The following is an 18,079-nucleotide window of genomic DNA, read 5'->3' as shown; positions in this document are numbered from 1 at the left end:
ATTCTAGGATGACTAAAAAATAAAAGAAAAATTCTTTTATGGGATAAAAAGAATATCGTGTAATAAAAAATCCTAAAATCTTATTTTGTAAATTCTAATTTTAGCTTTTAAATAACTTTGAAAATAGCTTTTGAGATTTTTTCCAAATTCGTTATATGCTTTTGGTGAAAAAAAAACTAAAAAAAGAAGAAGCACCATTTAGTAAAACACGCTCTAAGGAGTGCAAGGATTGTAACGCTCAAAGTCTTAGGTGAGGGGTTAAAATAACTAAATTCAGAAATGTGAAGGACCAGATAGGTTAATTTATCCATGTGTAGTTAGGTTGTTCCTGTCGTGTATAGTTTACCGTTGGAAAGGGAACTCGAGCTTTTAAAATGAGGGATGGTTATGATGGATGCTATCATTGTTAAGAAAGGGATAAGACTCAAATACCCTTGACTTTTATTACCACTATATTTTTGGCACTTACCGCAGGGGTCAAATAGATTTTTTCAGAACTTGAAAAAAAAAAAATGTAAAGACATTATGGAAAAAAACTTTGATGCATGATAGATAACATGTTTTTTAAATATTAAAATAATGATATATTAATTATTATATTATAAAAAAAATTGAGATATATAAAATTGATCTAAATTAGTTATGATTAACTTGTAAAATCTATAATTTAAAATATAAAATTATAATAATTTTATAAAACTTGAATTAAAATAAAATAAAAAGTCAAGTTATAGTAAAGAAAATATCATAAAATCAATAAATAATGCCTATCTTTAATGCAATTAGTTTAATTCAATTAAAAAACTATTGTTTTAAAATAAATCTAAACAAAAACAAATAAAAAAAACTTTAGATAACTTAGATCACTTTTATATTACGAAAGACATGCAGAAAAAAGGAAAAAATATGTTAATTCATGTTAAATTTTTAAATATGTGACCCACTTGAAGCACCATACATAAAAAATTTATGAAGATTAATTTTTAAAACATCATAAGTTAAAAAGTAAAATCAATTACACAAAAGAATAAAAAATAGTAATTAAAAAAATAAAAATAAAAAATAAATTAAATAAAAATTATAATTTTTTAATGAAGGGTGAAATTAAAAAAATAACTTTAACAACAAAATATGAAAAATTAAAATAATAAGTAAAAAATTGAAAAAGATAATATATCGTAAATATAAATTGAATGATGAAATTTAAAATCACTAAAATTTTTATAAAAAGATCAAGAAAAAAATCAAAAATAAAAACTAAATTAAAAAATAATATAAATAAAACTAGGTTTGTTGTCTACACTCCACCACAAATCTAATAATTTTTTCTCAATGTAAATCAAATGTCAGGGGAAAAAATCCTTAGATTTAAATCATCAATTTAAATAATATAAAAAGAAAACACAAAAATAATAAATAAACTAAGACCAGAAACAAAAATAGTTAATTCTGTGCATTGTTTTATAAAAAAAAAACCCGAAATTCAAATAACAAGTTCTGAATTAACCAGATTTAATAACTCATTTAGCATGTGATCCGTAAATATACTACTATACTTTAAAGAACTTGAGTGTTTATTAAAAAACAAAAACTATAAAAACCTCCAAGACATGGAAAATAATAATAAATAAATAAATAAATGAAAAGCTGACACCTTTTACATCACAACACTTTTCCTAGAAGCAAATCTCAAATAACTAAAAACAAGGCGTGCCTGCCATTTTCCAACAGAAAAACATATGTGCACAAAAGCAAAATACGTGGCATAAATAGGACCAGTCCAAATAATAATATTTGCCCTTGAGGTGGTGAACTACTAAAGGAATGAATTTGTTTTTTTTTTTTTGGCATTGCAGTTTGATTTTTTTATATGTATTTATTATTTCCATGATGTTTTATTTATTTATTCAATTTGTAAGGAATAACTAAAAACAAGGCGTGCCTGCCATTTTCCAACAGAAAAACATATGTGCACAAAAGCAAAATACGTGGCATAAATAGGACCAGTCCAAATAATAATATTTGCCCTTGAGGTGGTGAACTACTAAAGGAATGAATTTGTTTTTTTTGTTTTGGCATTGGATTTTGATTTTTTTTATATGTATTTATTATTCCCATGATGTTTTATTTATTTATTAAATTTGTAAGATATTTAATAAACTTGGAAATTAGTTATAATATATACAAACTGACCAATACCCTAATTTATAAATAATAATAATAATAATAATAATATATTTATGTAGAAGATGGATGGCCCGAATAAGGGCAACCAAATAATAATTTGGTGACAAATTGGGAAAGGTCCAAGCTATCAATTGAAGCAGCAAATTTTAACAAACACAGTCATCAGAAAATTATTTGTTTTAAAGATCTGTTAGCCAATGATTACGTAATAAATACATGGAGAAATACTACAGAAATAAAGAAGTTGAATGGAAGAAGAAGAATAATAAAATAATTGTTTATATCATCGACGCTACAAGCACAGAGACACAAGGACACATGTAATGATGATAAATACAGAGTACTAATTCTTGAGTTTGCATGCAAAAAAAAAAAAAAAATTTGGAAACCGGATGGTTAATTAAATTTTAATTTGAACAGTCCTTTTTTCTTTTCCATGAGAAAAATAAATAGCAGAAATAGGTTTAACAATTGGATTTATATCCTCTCTCTTTTTTTTTTGAGTAGATTGGATTTTCAATTTTAACATTCTTTTCAAAGTTCAAGATGGATGCTGTAATTTAAGTAGATACAAGGAAAGTTTTATTTTTATTGTAGATTATGAATAATTCAAGTTATAAATTAAGAATAGATTCAATTTAATTTAAAATTCAATATGTTTTTTAATCAAAACTATATTATTTTAATAAAAAAAATTAATAACCTTGCTTGAGCTAGACCTGAAATTAACGAATTATTAAAATAATATTTGATATTGTTGTAGTAGTTAGTTTTTAAATTTTATTTTTATTTAAAAATATATTAAAATAATATTTCATATATATATTTAAATTTATTTTTAAGATGAATACATTTCCAGCAAAGTTGTCAATTTGGGAAACCAGAAAGGTGGCAAATAATCAGGTTAAACGTCGTGAAAGGAGCATAGAGTCCCTTTCCCATACCTAATAATGAAACAAGGACATAGCTTGCAGAAAAAAACATAAATAGCCTCTCTTTTACCAGCCCAGAGAGACTGTCTGACCTGTGGTATATCGTATATACCATAAGATTGGACAAATGATTTTGCCTTTGCGTCAGATGGGTGTCAAGAATTTTCACTTTCACTTTAATAAAAAAACCCTCTCATCACTCTCCCCTAGATTTGGTGAAAAATATTATACAAAGAGCAGAAGTCCCCATCTCACATGGTGCGAGTAGTTGTTATATCTATTTGCCTTTGGTGCTCAGTTCCATTCATGTGATCCTTTTCATATAATAATGATAATAATAATAATAATCTCTTCTTGGATGCTTCTTCTTCAGCCATTCCCATCGCTTTGTGTCCTTCCAAAAGAGTTTATAAAACTTTATCCTATGCGTGTTGCCCTAGCTAACTCTTGAAAAGAGTGTTCCATGGCGATATATGCTACGTTGTTTTTCCAACTTGAAAGATCAGCCGAATCTCTCCTCTCTATACCTGGTGGAGCCATTAATGTCCATGCATCTTTCTCCTAGAGCTGTTTCTTGATGTTCATGGCTTAACTATATATTATTCTGGGTCCAAGTTACGTACAGTCGATAAATTAATCAAACATCTTAATCTGCCTTGAAAAAATGCTACGGGTTTTCATTGATTTTGGATTTAATGTTGACACGTACGCGAGTGCATGTGCATGTTGTCTTGTTGCTATCTAGGGCACGTACATGGATGATTTTATGTGGGGAATAATGTGCTGCCTGTTAAAATACAGCAGTGTTAAGAATTTGGAGGCATTTGTCCTGATGGTGATATTTGCCTCTCGATGAAGCAAAATGAGATGAGATCTACACTTTGATTCAGCGTAAAGATGATGGACCTTTGATCTTGAAGATAACCCATTTTATTTGGTGTTGTGATCTTTAGTTAGATGCGTAGGGAAGCATTAATAAAGAAAGCTGAGTGCATCTTGAAATTTCTTTTGGGAAACAGAAGTGGATCTAGGTAGGACTAGGAGGAGTCAACGAGCTGGTGGTGTTTTTAGCAGTGAAAAATGTGTAGTTTATGTTTGGTGCAAGTTTTTAAAATTAAAGTAATTGGTTTTTATAAATTAAATTGAGAAAAAATTTTAATTTAATTAAAAGTTACCATTTTTATCTTTTAACTTCTTGAATTTAACTTGTACTACGGTATTCATTATGCGAAAATAATTATTTTGAATCTTTTTATTAAATATACTTATATTAACTGTAAGTTATTTATAAAAAATAATTTTCAAATTATGGCTCAAAATAAAAAATTATAATTCAAAAATTATATAAAAAAACTAATACAAATTAATGCTATGTATCTTATTTTGTATATGTTGGTCAATGTTTATTTTTCTTTTTTAAAGCAGAATAAAAGGGAAAAAAACTTACTTGTAAATTTTAAAACCTTTTATTATGCCTTATTTTCCTTTTTAATTTAGAAAAATAAAGAATCAATTGTCCTTTCGTTAATTAATAATATTTGTGTGTTAATTAGCTAAAATCAAAAGATATGCTTGCTTAAAGATTTTTTTTATTTTTTCTTTTGTATCTCTTGATTGTTGAGATCTTTTGTTATTAATTTGCTATTTATGATGATTTTTATTTTTTTGTTATTTCATATTTTTTATATGGGTTAATGAAGATAATTTTTATTTATGTTGTTATCTTTGACAAAATTGAGAGGAAGTAATGATGGTAGCTAATATTGATAAAAACATGGAGTGACATATCTTAAATTGAGAGGAAGTAATGATGATTGTCTATTTTAATTTAAAATCAATTATATTTTGTCTTGTTAAAAATACAATTAAACTAGTATATCAATCCTCTTTTAATTCCTAAAAATGATCAAATTATAATGGTTGTATGATTAGATTAATGTTAGAACAAGTAAAAGTCAATTCTTATTATTAATTCACATGTATGGAAACTATAAAATTACTAGACATTGAATGTGAGCTTCCTTTACATCCTTTTATAAGGTTTTAACTTGAGTTTTTTTTTTTAATGTAGATGGATTCAAATTTTCTAAGATTTTTTATCAACTTTCTTATGAGAAAGTCAAAAGATATTCTCTCTTAACCAAGTGATTCTAATCAATTAATTAATGACTTGACATAATCAAATTTAAATGTCCATATAATAAAAAAAAATCACAAAGAAGTAAAAACTTCTCATCAAAGAAAGATTGTTTACTTGTCTCTACAAGGTTAAATACAAGTAAGGATCTAATTACTGGAGTTGAATAATAAACAAAATAATTATAATGGAGAATCGTTCCTAAATAAGCATCTCAAGTAGATGGCAAGAAATAAATAGAGAAGTTAATAAATTTATTGGATTTGTTACTCAAATTGAAAATCATCAGCAAAGTGAAATGATCGAAAAATCGAGTGTAATTTTAATATTTATTTTCATGTTAAAGTGTTTAACATATATTTTAACATTATTGAATTTCTCTAATTTTTTACCAGATTATTGATGCTCGGCAAATGTATGTTTCTTGTGTTGGGAAACGATTTCAACTAGAATATCATTGGGTTATCTTAAAAAAAGAACCCAAATAATAATTTGAGCATGCAAGTTAACATCAAAGGCCAAACAAGAAACAAAAAAAATCATGTCAATGCAGGTCCGGCTTCATCAACTTCATCTACTCCAAATTCTGTTAGTTTAGGAGAAGATAGTGAATTGTTGATTTATCAAGATAGGTTAATTGGTCAAAAGGCTGCAAAGGAACGACTTAAACGTAGAGAAGGAAAAGATAAAGTTAGGGAGGTAATTGTAACAAATCTCTAACACTTAATAATAATAAGTAGGATTAACTAACATAAAGAATAACAACTATAATGAAAAAAATAAAAAATTATGATAATGTAATAAGTTCAAATATAATGATTCTACTCGTCATATTGTCCCCACAAATGTTCAATCAAATCTTCTTGTAATTGAGAGCTTATTACTCTATCCCTGATTCGATTATAAATTTGAAGAAAATCATGTAGTTATTGTATTTTATCATATGACACTGATATAAAGGAATTGACTACACGTTTATTCTCTTTGCTCGTAATGTTTTTGGAATTGTTTTAACAAAGGTTGACCAATTAGGATAAATCCCATTTGCTAAATAATATCTTATTATATATTCATGTCCATTAATTGTATAATTAATTGAAACAGTACGACCTTCAGTAAGTGTGGCAACGATAGGTGAGCAATCAAGAACATTACTATCATTTAGTGATCTAGGACATTCTAAAAAAGGCATGTCTTATCCAAAGATCTCGTACAACCTTTAGAATTATAGTTGGTTCACGATAATGATTAGTATACATTTCATGCCATGTAATTAGATATTTCTTCTATTTTCAATCCATACAATCAATACTCCTTAATATCCCTAGAAATCTACGTTGCTTTTCAATTGATAATAATCGACAAATACCCAAATGTATTTGATAATAATTGACAATTGATGATTTCATCGGAGAATCCATTGGCAATATACGATCAATTGCTAAAGATTAGTCTATTGTTGAGTTGTAAGTAAAATTTACCAATGTATTTTTCAATAGAAATAATGGTCAACAAATATTTTTTTTTATGAGTGAGTATTTTGCGAGTGTTTTTGTAGATAAGTATTTTTTTATTGATTGAATTACTAATGGACCTAAAATCCTTAACGATGACTTTACCAACGATAAATTTCTATTGGGAAATCTACCAATAATTTATATAATAATTGAAATATAACTCAAATAATGATGGAATATTCCTCTCGTGATAATAAAAAAGCAACATGTCCTCTCTTTTTTTGATGATTTACATATCCCAAAAAAAAAAAAGATTTACATCCACTTTTGCTTCTAATAATTGAGGAGAAAAAAGTTATGCTTTTGTGATAGTAAAAAAGCAAGACCATTTTCAACAAAAATAACAAGTCCATTTATGATGACAATGAGTACTTTTTAGTCAATTTGCACTCCCCCCAGTTAGATTAAATAAAACTTGGCACTCTAATGATGCTGTCTGTTGCTTGAGTCAACACAAACCTTGAGAACCAAACATTTGGCAGATTGGCTACTTCAAGGCCGGAGGGGGAGGGCACTCCCATGTTGAAAACTGCTTGCCAGTTCGCTCCTCCTTTTCTCTCAAGAAGTTGTGCAAGACGAGGATGGCCTGCAAGGAAAAATAATAATAATAATAATAATAATATTTGAGAGATTTAGAAATAAAAATAATAATAATAATAATACTTGTGAGATTTAGTGCCGTGCTTGCTATTGATCTTGTGTTTGACTAATTTCATTGACTTTATATTGGTATAATCATGATGCTCTGCACTGCCCCATTTCCTTGACGTTTGGCACTATTGACTGTTTGCCTTGTTGCCCTTTTCTTTTCCAAGGGTGGTTCTTTTTCGAACATGATGCCAAGTTCTTTTCCTTTCCCTTTTCTTTTTCTTTTAAAAAAAGCAAGAAACCGCGTTTATCCATTTAGTTAATGAATTAATTAAGAGAAAGATTTCTGAATTGTTAGTTAGTTAATGACAAACCAGTTTTATGCATTATAAAGGATAATTATAGTGCAAAGTCATTATTCAGGATAATTACAGTGCAAAGTCAAAGATCATCAAGAGATTTTGCATGTAAGACTTCATGGGCCTGAAGAGAAAACATTTGCTTTGACTAGAAATAGTAAGAGCCCAATCAGGATCCATTAATTCTTGGATTAGATTAGATTAGAAATGGCTATGAAGGAAGAAATCAAATAAAAACAGGAATAGAAAAAAGGCGTGGAGATGCGGGGTATCGATCCCCGTACCTCTCGCATGCTAAGCGAGCGCTCTACCATCTGAGCTACATCCCCTTCTTGTTCTTTTCTCATTTTACTACTATATAATTGTTAGCATCGAGTTTTTAACCCTTCTTTTGCCTTTGGTGAGATGCGACTTGCCTGCCAAATGCTGAGAGCGGGATATGGTTTTATAGTTCTTGTAGTGAATATTGTAGTAAATCACAAGTTTATGACATGTTTAAAGACTATTCATTGGATATGGTTTCCCCTCTGCTTATGTTTGGTTGCTTTATACTTATGGCAATTATCAGTTTGCTTGGGATGAAGCTTTGTAAAGTCCAGCTTTGAGTCTCTGCTTTCTTTGTCTATGGTGTTAATTAGACAAAGTAATTGCATCATGTAAGAAGCATCTCCTCCTTCATCAGCATTCTTGATGACAATATTCCCTTTCAAGAATTACTTAAATCAATGATGTTTGGCGGAGTAAATTGCTTTTTCTTTGCCTGATTGACCATTTTCTACTTACACACCATGCTATTTGCTGTTAAGAAGACCTACTTTTGAATTTCCATTTTAGAGATCGACTAGGTGTGATAACCTTAGTCTTGTCACTTTCAGGTGAACCGTTCGTAAGGTTTTAAGCTAAGGTAATTGTTAAATAATATTTATATAAATTTATTTATCATATATTTTTAAAAAGATATTTGTTCAGTTTCTGCAATTTATGTTCAGTTTCTGCAATTTAGTATTTTATTTTTCGTTGCTTTTGCATTCTAGTTCTCTGTGATTGTTGATTATGGCTACTGAAAGAGATGATTCGCTTCAGTCTATGAGTGTAAGATTGGATGGAAAGAACTATTTGTATTGAAGCTATATAATGAGAAATTTTCTTAAGGGTAAAAAGATGTAGGGATATGTTAGTGGAACTTATATGATACCTAAAAATACTGAGAAAAGGGATACAGCTTTGATAGATGCATGAGAAGCAAACAATGCAAAGATCATTACTTGAATCAACAACTCTGTTGAGCATTTTATAGGTACATAATTGGCAAAGTATGAGACAACAATGGAGGTTTGGAATCATCTGTAAAGGTTATACACGCAATCAAATTTTGCAAAGCAGTATCTTTGGAATCATCTGTAAAGTTTATTCACGCAATCAAATTTTGCAAAGCAGTATCAGTTAAAGACGAAATATTGAGCTCTTCACCAGAAAAATATGAGTATTCAGGAGTTCTATTCTGCCATAAAAATATTTTTGAGATTAGTTGGCTCTTACATAATCGATAGAATTAAAGGCATATGGTGTTTGTATTGAGCATAGAGAGCAACAATGATAGAATTAAGGACTACTGATGGCACTTTCATGCTCTTAGCTGGTGTTGGTTCTGTTGTCACACCTTATTTGTTTCTTTCTAATGTCAATTTTATTCTGAATCTCAAATTAAATCTTGCTTTTGTTGGTTAAATATATGATTCTAGCGATTATTTAGTTATTTTTTCTTTTCTTTTTGTTATGTACAAGATTTGCAGTCTCAAAAGCTAATTGAGACAGGCTATGGGGAGAATAAACTATACATTTTGGATGACTTAAAAGTGCAAGTTCTCGCTGCTACTAATACTATTATTGATTTGTTTTCTTTTCATTTGAGTCCTTCATCTTCTAGTTTTTATTTCTAGCATTATCGTTTAGGACATGTTTCGTCTTATCGTTTGAGATTTTTGGATTCACAAAAGCTTTAGAAAATTTAAAAACTTGCGACATTTCTTATTACAGTGGATTTAAATTGGCAAAATTTTTCGCTTTACCTTTTAATTTATTACAGTGGATTTAAACTGGCAAAAATTTTTGCTTTACCTTTTAATCAAAGTATTTCTATTTCTTCCTTACCATGTGACTTGATTCATTCTAATATATGGGGACCTTCTCCTATTACCACAAAAGGAGGGTCTTGATATTATGTCTCTTTTATTGATGATTATACTCTTTACTATTAGGTTTATTTAATGAAACATCGTTCTGAATTATTTGAGATATATGCAGTTTTTCGAGCTCTAATCAAAACTTAACATTCTCCTCTGATCAAATGTTTTAGGTGTGATTTGGATAAGGAATACATTTCTAATAATTTTTTTTAATTGCTTGCTTTAGATGGAACCATCCATCAAACTTCAAATACAGATAATCCTGAGCAAAAGGGTGTTGCGAAAAGAAAAAATAGGCATATTGTAGAAACTACTCATTCTCTCTTGTTGTCTGCTTTTGTTCTTAGTAAGTTTTAGGAAAAAAGTTGTTCTTATTGCTGTAAGTTTAATTAATACAATTCCATCTTCTTACAGTTCGGGTCTATCTTCTTTTGAAAAGTTATATAGGTATGTCCCTGATTATTCTTCATTTAGAGTTTTTGGTTGTACTTGTCTTGTTATTCGTCCTCATGTAGAACACAGTAAGTTATCCTCTTAATTCGCTATTTGTGTTTTTCTAGTTTACGGTGAGGTAAAAAGGGGTATTGTTTTTTTGACCTAATAACTCAAAAACTTTATGTGTTTCGTCATGTTGTTTTTCTTGAGTATATATTTTTTTTTCTTATTCCATCCACTACTCAAAGCCTGATTAAACCTGATTTTATTCATATATTTTTTTGAGGATTTTGATAATAATACCTCTTCTCATATTCAACCAATTTATACTCATAACTCTGCAGGTATTAATACTTTACTCTATGACATACTTGAAGCTTCATTCTCATGTATAGCCCCTCATGATTCATCTAAGATTGTGGATCTACTTCTATGTCAATCCATCTGTATTCTTAAGTCCATAAAACTACTAAATTTTGCTTATTCTTCATTATTTACTTCCTTTTTAGCTTCTATTCATTGTCTTTTTGAACCCTCTTCCTATAAAGAGGCAATTCTTGATCCGCTTTGGCGGCAAGCTATGGATAAGGAACTTTCTATTTTGCATAAGACAGATACTTGGGATGTAGTTTCTCTACCTCCTAATAAGAGTGTTGTTAGTTGTCGTTTAATATTTAAGATCAAGACTAATTCTAATGGGTCTATGTAGTTTCTCTACCTCCTAATAAGAGTGTTGTTAGTTGTCGTTTAATATTTAAGATCAAGACTAATTCTAATGGGTCTATTGAGCGATACAAAGTTAGGCTAGTTGCAAAAAGATAGTCTCAACAATATCATATAGATTATGAAGAGACATTTATCCTTGTTGCAAAAATGATTACTATTTATACTTTTATTATAGTAGCTTTGATTTGTTAGTGGTATATCTCTCAGTTTGATGTTAAAAATCCCTTCTTAAATGGAAATCTTCAAGAAAAAGTTTATATGACACCCCTCTTAGTATTTCATATGACTCTAGATATGTTTGTATCTCTTAGTATTTCACATGACTCTAGATATGTTTGTAAGCTTAAAAAAGTATTATATGGTCTCAAACAAGCACCTCGTGCTTGATTTGAGAAATTTTCTATTGTGATCTCGTCTCTTGGCTTTGTTTCTAATAGTCATGATTATGTTTTTTTTATTAAGTGTACTGATGCAAGTCGTATCAATCTGTCTTTATATATTGATAATATGATTATTACTAGTGATGACATTGATGATATTTTAGTTTTGAAGACAGAGATGGCTAGATGATTTGAAATGAAATATTTGGGTTATCTTCAATATTTCCTAGGTATTGAGGTAGTATACTCATCTAGATGTTATCTTCTTTCTCAACCAAAATATGTTGCAGATATTCTTAAATGGACTAGACTTGCTGATAACAAGACTGTAGATACTTCTATTGAGGTTAACACAAGGTACTTTTCTTTTGATAGTTTACCTCTAATAGATCCTACTTTGTGTTATACTATTATTGGGAGCTTGATATATCTCACCACTACTCTTTCAGATATTGCATATGCTATTTATATTGTTAGTCAATTTATTGCTTCTCCTACTACCATTCACTAGGTCGTTGTTCTTCATATTTTGCGATATCTTCAGGGTAAATTTTTTAGAGTCTTTTACTTTCATCCACCTCTTTCTTGAAGTTGCGTGCATACTCTGACACTAATCATGGTAGTGATCTCATAGATTGCAAGTCTGCTACCGAGTTTTATATCTTTTTAAGTGATTCTCTTATTTCTTGGAAGAGTAAGAAACAACCTATTGTTTCTCAATCATTCACTGAAGTAGAATATCGCATCATGACATCTACTACCAAAAAGATTGTTTGGTTACGTTAGTTACTTGCTGATATGAGAGTTTTTTTTCCCATCCTACTTCTATGTATTGTGACAACTAGAATTTTATTCTAATTGCTCACAACTCGGTTTTTCATGAATGAACAAAGCATATTGAGATCACGATTGCTTACAACTCATGAATGAACAAAGCATATTGAGATCAATTGTTATCTTATTCATCATCATCTTAAGCATGACACCATTACTTGCCTTTTATTCATTCTTCCCTGCAAATTGCAGATTTTTTCTCATTCCATCTCTTGTTTTCATTTTCTAGTTGGCAAACTCTCAATGCCTGTAAATGCCTGTAGTTGCCGCATTGTGAGTCTTAGAAAAAATATTAAATAATATTTATGTAAACTTATTTATTAAAAATAAAATAATATTTTTAGTTTAACCTATATATATTTTCTTTATATTTAGATTAATACCAAACATTTATAATAAACAAATTAATAATTTTAACCTTCTTTTTTTGTTTGATGTTAATTGTTTTAACACCTGAACCTCTTCCTCTCTCTTGATATTAAGCCCTTTCATCTTCTCTTTGTATGTTACTGAACCTGTCTTGAAATAAGGTGAAGTCTTGTTCGAATTACCTACTTCAAGTCACTATGAATGGGCATGGGAATTATAGCTATAGGCGATTTATCATCCATCTGAGCTTTAATAGGAAATGTTTCGCCTTCTTGTCGTTGTGATTTTCTAGTTGATCTCATGCCTGGAATTAGTCTTGGTTTTCATCAGAAAAGAGTGGTCTCTTAATCCATTGCTTGTTAGCAAACATGTTTGTTCCAGTGAAAGTTCTCCAAATTCACCATCTGCAAAGCATCCTTGCTGTGTTAGCAAGGATTGCTTAATAGAGATTGTCTCGTTCTTCAGGAATGATCATTTCTTGGACCTGTCTCTTCTCTCTTACAGCAAAAGATTTGACATAAACTATATTCTAAAGGGGTATGTCATGCACACAAAACGATGTAAGAGAACTCCTTATATTTGTTAGGAATTAGGAGAAACATGTCCTCGAGAGCAGTTTAATTTTTACACATCAAAAACTAACAGTTAATCAGAATTCTTGGTCATGGTGCCATTTCCTGAAGTACCAGAATCCGAGGTGCTCTTGGGAATTCTTACTTCCAGAAACATGTCATTGTTCATATATGCCTCAGTTTCCCTCCAATCGACATCTTCTGGCAGCTCAAGCCTTCTAACAAAACCATGTTCCCACCAGTGGCCACTTCTCCAGTCTTTTGCTTTCGACTGATCTCTTTGCGGCTTCCATTGCCCACTAATTTCCATAATCTTCCCATTTTCGACATAAACTTGTACGGTATTATTCCCAACTCCTGCTTTAACCAATCATAAGTTGAGAAAATTCAAAAACATTCCATGAAGGGAAAATTTGCTTCAGTTTAACCAATGGAGTATCGCCCTTATCTTTCAAGTCTTCTGATTTTTCCATTTCTAAGAGTTTATCGTTTTGAATACATCATTAGTAAATCATTTTCTACTTCGTTTCGAACATGGCAATGACAATTATATGACAGGTTTTCTTGTTCAGAAAGATAAGCCTGTGACTCCTGAGGTTTTATAGTTTCCTTGGTTCATGATCATCATCTCAAGCAAGGTTCTGGAATTTTAAAGATGTTTGAGAATTGCTAAGAACACTTACCTGGTAAATCTGCTTTTAGTACATAAGCATCATCTGTCTGGAACCAATCAATACTAGTCTTGCCAGAGCTCCGAAGATTAGATAACAAGACATCTGACTCAAAATCCCAGAGTGGAAATGCATCCGAAGGATCGAAAAATTTCCCAAACAACAATGGACTGAAAAGTGATCCATCACCAAATATCTTATGCACTGTGGGACTTCCATGGGCAAAAAATATTTTGAACGTTTCTTCACTTAACGAAACACTCCATTTGTGTGGAGTTTGATCTTCTGTATGAACTTCAAGCTGTTTCCAACTTGCCATTACCAACTAGAGCTGAAAATCTTCAGAATCCTTTTTTTTTCTTTCCCTGGAGACAGTTTTTAGGCTTTGGACTTCTTATAGTGAGAGAGGAGCCTTTTGATAAAGCAGAGAACAAATTCCTTGAGAATATTTGAATGGCTGTAAAGCAAGTAGGAATATTTTCCTTCTAGGCCTTGTTCAACAGTAACAAGCAATGGAAGAGCCATGCTTTGATGCCATGTGGCTACCTACTGAAATTAGTCTACCTACAGATGACTTTTGCAGGAATGGAAGAGCTCCCTTAGCCTTTAGGAGAGAATCTTCAGTAGTTTTCCAGGAACACCATATGCCTTACTGTCCACACAACTGACACGGCAGGACACTTCATCAGATTTTTGTCTCTAACTTGTCATAATCCTGATGTGTTTAAGCGAATGAATGATTACTACATGATTTATATGCAAAATACTGCTTTAGTAACTTAAACATAGAATCTATATGGAAATCCTGCGATGATCATATGCAAAGTTTGCATGACCCACCAACTTAAAGCTTGCTTTTTGATGTAATTGCTAACCTGTGAATGGAAAATGCTGAGGACACTTCACATATAAAGTTGTGTGAAAGGAATAATTTCTATGTAATGTCATGCTGCACATTCTTCCTCTTTATAGATATACTTATCATATCTTTAATCTCTCCTTTTTTTTAGTGCCACCAATTTTATTGACTACTGCTTTTGAGGCTTTATGCATTACAATGCATCCGCAATAGCATCTATGGAGCTTAATTTTCCAAAAAGCAGCATTAGTCTCAGCCTGATGTATGCTTAAAATTTCTACTTACGGCAAACGCAGAGCCACTTGAAATAATGGGGCACAGAGAAGAAAGTCTTAACACAAAATACAAATGAAGTTTTCTCAAAAGGGGAGAGCTAATCCTGTATCGCCATTCTCAGACAAACCGAGATGACAGGCTTGGAGGCATCTGCTGATGGATAGGATAAGATGATAATACCATGATCAGTCGATCACCCACAGAAGAAATTGCAGCTATTTGACACATTCATTAATCAGGAATCAAGTTACCGTCACTGAATTTGAAGACCGATGAAGGAAAAGATCATGTGCACTGTCAGGGGAGGGTGTATCATCCTTGGCCTCATGGTGTTTTTTTTTTCCTGCAAATTTCTTATATAACTGACAGGAAAGTCATCAAAGTATAGCTCAAATCACATAAATGGTTACCCCCAAAGTTCAATTACTTCATCTCATTTTAGTTCATCACAGTCCAAGGCTCTCCTAATTTTACCAAATCCTAAAAGTACACGCTACTAAACACAACTACGAAGATCATTTACACACACGAAAAAAGCAGCAGACTGCACAGAGCAGCTTCTTTTTAGCAGTCTACCACACCCACAGTACCATCCTGAAGGAACTCCAAGAAGAGCTGGGGATGCTTTCTAATGACAAGAACAAGGCTACAAGCAAGTGCATTTCTCAAGAATATTGCAGCAAACATCTGAAATTGAATGATAATATTGATCACAACCGTGTTTGATGTTAATGTTATGTGAAGATAGTGAGCAAACAACATAAAATTAAGCATTATTCTAATACAAGCAATAAGTTGTTCTTTTTTCAACCAACGTAATAAATCAAAGATCTTACATAAGTCCAGTAACTAAACGTAAGCTAAGAATATCTACTAAAAAAAGGGTTTTAAGAAAAATTCATGCCAAAAAAAGTGTAAATTTCAAATTTTCTATCCCTTGAAACATTCTTTTGGTCTCTATTAAACCTTTGAAAAACTCTAAAAATTCATAAAAACTGTAAACCCTGAAATCTAAAAAAGGCTCTCAATGAAATTTACCTAAGCTAAATCGACGGATGAAACTCATAATTTATAAGCATGTCAGAGTGTTTTACAATGCACTAATCTGCCACCCAAGAGAGCTCATGGCTGAACTTAGAAGCCCATTGAGCTGGTTGTCGTGGGTACGGAGATAAGTTACTGGGCACTGGGGCCCGATTATGCAAGCTAAAAAGGCCTATCCTGCAAAATCAAAACATGGAGTCCTTCCCTGCAATTACTTCAATAATTTCTATAAGATATATCTATTGGAGGCTTCAATTGACTAGTGAATTTTTTCCTGTTATCATTCAGAATTGAAAGGTAGTGGGAATTGCAATAAAATATTTTTTTAATAAATACATTATTTCATGTGTGGACATTTAGCTTAAAATTAGATTGGTGAATTATTTCGCTGGTTTCTATGTAAAAAGAAATATTCAAATGTCAAAAATGTGTTTTAAAAAAGTTAAAAAAATTCATGAATAGGATTATAGATGAAACCAATCAATAAATTAGTTCGTTTAATTATATAATAAAAAAATAATGGTAAATTAATCAAATTAAAAAAATGATCATAACAACTTGCTAAAAAAAGACTTGAAAAAAATAATTATAAAGCTCAATCATTACTTAAGCTAATAATTAAAAATGAAATTAAAAAATTAAAAAAATATTTTAGTCAACTTGAGTTAATATGTTGAACTTGTATATTGGGTTAGAAAGTCAAGGTAATCTTATAAAAATTAAATTAATTAAAAAAATTATAATGTTTAATTTCCAAAACTTTATGTGGAAGTATGAAATTAAAAAAATTAATTTAAAATAATAACATAAAAACACCAGCAAAGTCGGTAAGTTTATTGAAACCCGCGACCCTGAATTATGCAAATAGGGCTATTTAATAAAAAAGAAAAACAGGAAAAATCATAAAGTTCAATTATTAAATCAATTTAATAGTAAAGAACAAAACAAAAAAAATTAATTTTAAAAAAAATTACTTTAAGTAAACTCGAGTTAATTTATTAAACTCACTAGCTAAGTCGTAAGACTATAGTGACCTTATAAAAAGATGAGATGCAAAAAAAAAAATCAATATAAAAAAAGAATCTTAAAAAAACTAATATCAACCCAAGTTAACTTTTAAAATTGATGATTCAAGTTATGAGAAAATGATCACCCGATTGAAAAAATAGACGAAGATCAATTTCTAACAATTTCAATGTAAATAATAAAATTAAAAAAAAAACAAATTCAAAGATTGATCCAAAACCAAAGATAACAATTAAGAGAAATGGGAAATTGACACAAAACAAAATGATATGATATCTTTTAATTTTGATAGACTATACAAATTTCAAGAAGATAAAAGGAAAAAAAAATCATAAAAGACTTGCTACCGACTCAAGCCACAAAATAAAAAAAGTATCTCATCACTTCCAACTCAACCATAAACAATAATGTTCCACCAACTATCAGATAAAAAGGCGGCATATGCTGCTAGGTTGCATCATATATTCTTGTATGTGTTTTATATGCTTTAACAAAGTTGACATATTTATTCTTTTCAGTTTAAATTAGTATCAAATTTGATTTTTTAAGTTTTAATTATTTTAAATCAATAAAATAAAATTTTATTTTGTAAAATCAAACATTATACACATGTTGGAATTTCTCTTTCACCTCACGGGATACATATGTAGGCAACCAAAAAAAATATTATTAAGTATATTTAAAAACAAGAAATTAAGGGACCAAGAAAAAAAGGTTGAATCTCTTTCAATTTTGTAATTCAGTCACTAATATTTGCAAGAAAAATAGTTCATTATTTATCTCGTGTTTAAATTCAGTTTTCATTACTTTAATTTAATTTAATTTTTTTAAATTGAACATCAATTGAGAATAAAATTTGTTTCTTAATACCAAGCCAAACAAAATAAATAATTAAACTTAATTTTAAATTAATTTAATATAAAAAAATCAAACGAGAAAACAAAAGGCTGGTACAATAAATTTTTTTATAATTAGAAAAAA

General features: G+C 29.8%; 1 protein-coding gene and 1 non-coding gene across 2 annotated transcripts; both read right to left on the bottom strand.

The window, feature by feature from the left end:
- Nucleotides 1–7,976: 7,976 nt before the first annotated feature.
- On the bottom strand, nt 7,977–8,049 carry TRNAA-AGC (transfer RNA alanine (anticodon AGC)). Its single transcript has one exon. It is a non-coding gene; the product is annotated as a tRNA-Ala (tRNA).
- A 5,158-nt stretch (nt 8,050–13,207) lies between these two features.
- LOC105142373 (HSP20-like chaperones superfamily protein) lies at nt 13,208–14,583 on the bottom strand. Its single transcript, XM_011049973.1, has 2 exons — nt 13,906–14,583; nt 13,208–13,579 (listed from the first exon to the last, which is right to left on the bottom strand). Exons 1-2 carry the CDS (start codon nt 14,210–14,212, stop codon nt 13,296–13,298), a joined length of 591 nt encoding a protein of 196 aa, XP_011048275.1. The 5' UTR covers nt 14,213–14,583; the 3' UTR covers nt 13,208–13,295.
- Between the last annotated feature and the right edge of the window lie 3,496 nt (nt 14,584–18,079).

Source organism: Populus euphratica, unplaced genomic scaffold, assembly GCF_000495115.2.
Source record: "Populus euphratica unplaced genomic scaffold, PopEup_1.0 scaffold143.1, whole genome shotgun sequence".
In the NCBI taxonomy this organism is placed as follows: Eukaryota; Viridiplantae; Streptophyta; class Magnoliopsida; order Malpighiales; family Salicaceae; genus Populus; species Populus euphratica.
This window is presented reverse-complemented; position numbering and strand designations above follow the sequence as displayed.

Coding starts and splice junctions, on each gene's coding strand:
- LOC105142373 (XM_011049973.1), bottom strand. CDS start 14,212: ATGGCAAGTTGGAAACAGCTTGAAGTTCATACAGAAGATCAAACTCCA. Junction 13,580..13,905: donor ACTAAAAGCAGATTTACCAG/GTAAGTGTTCTT, acceptor TGGTTAAAGCAG/GAGTTGGGAATAATACCGTA.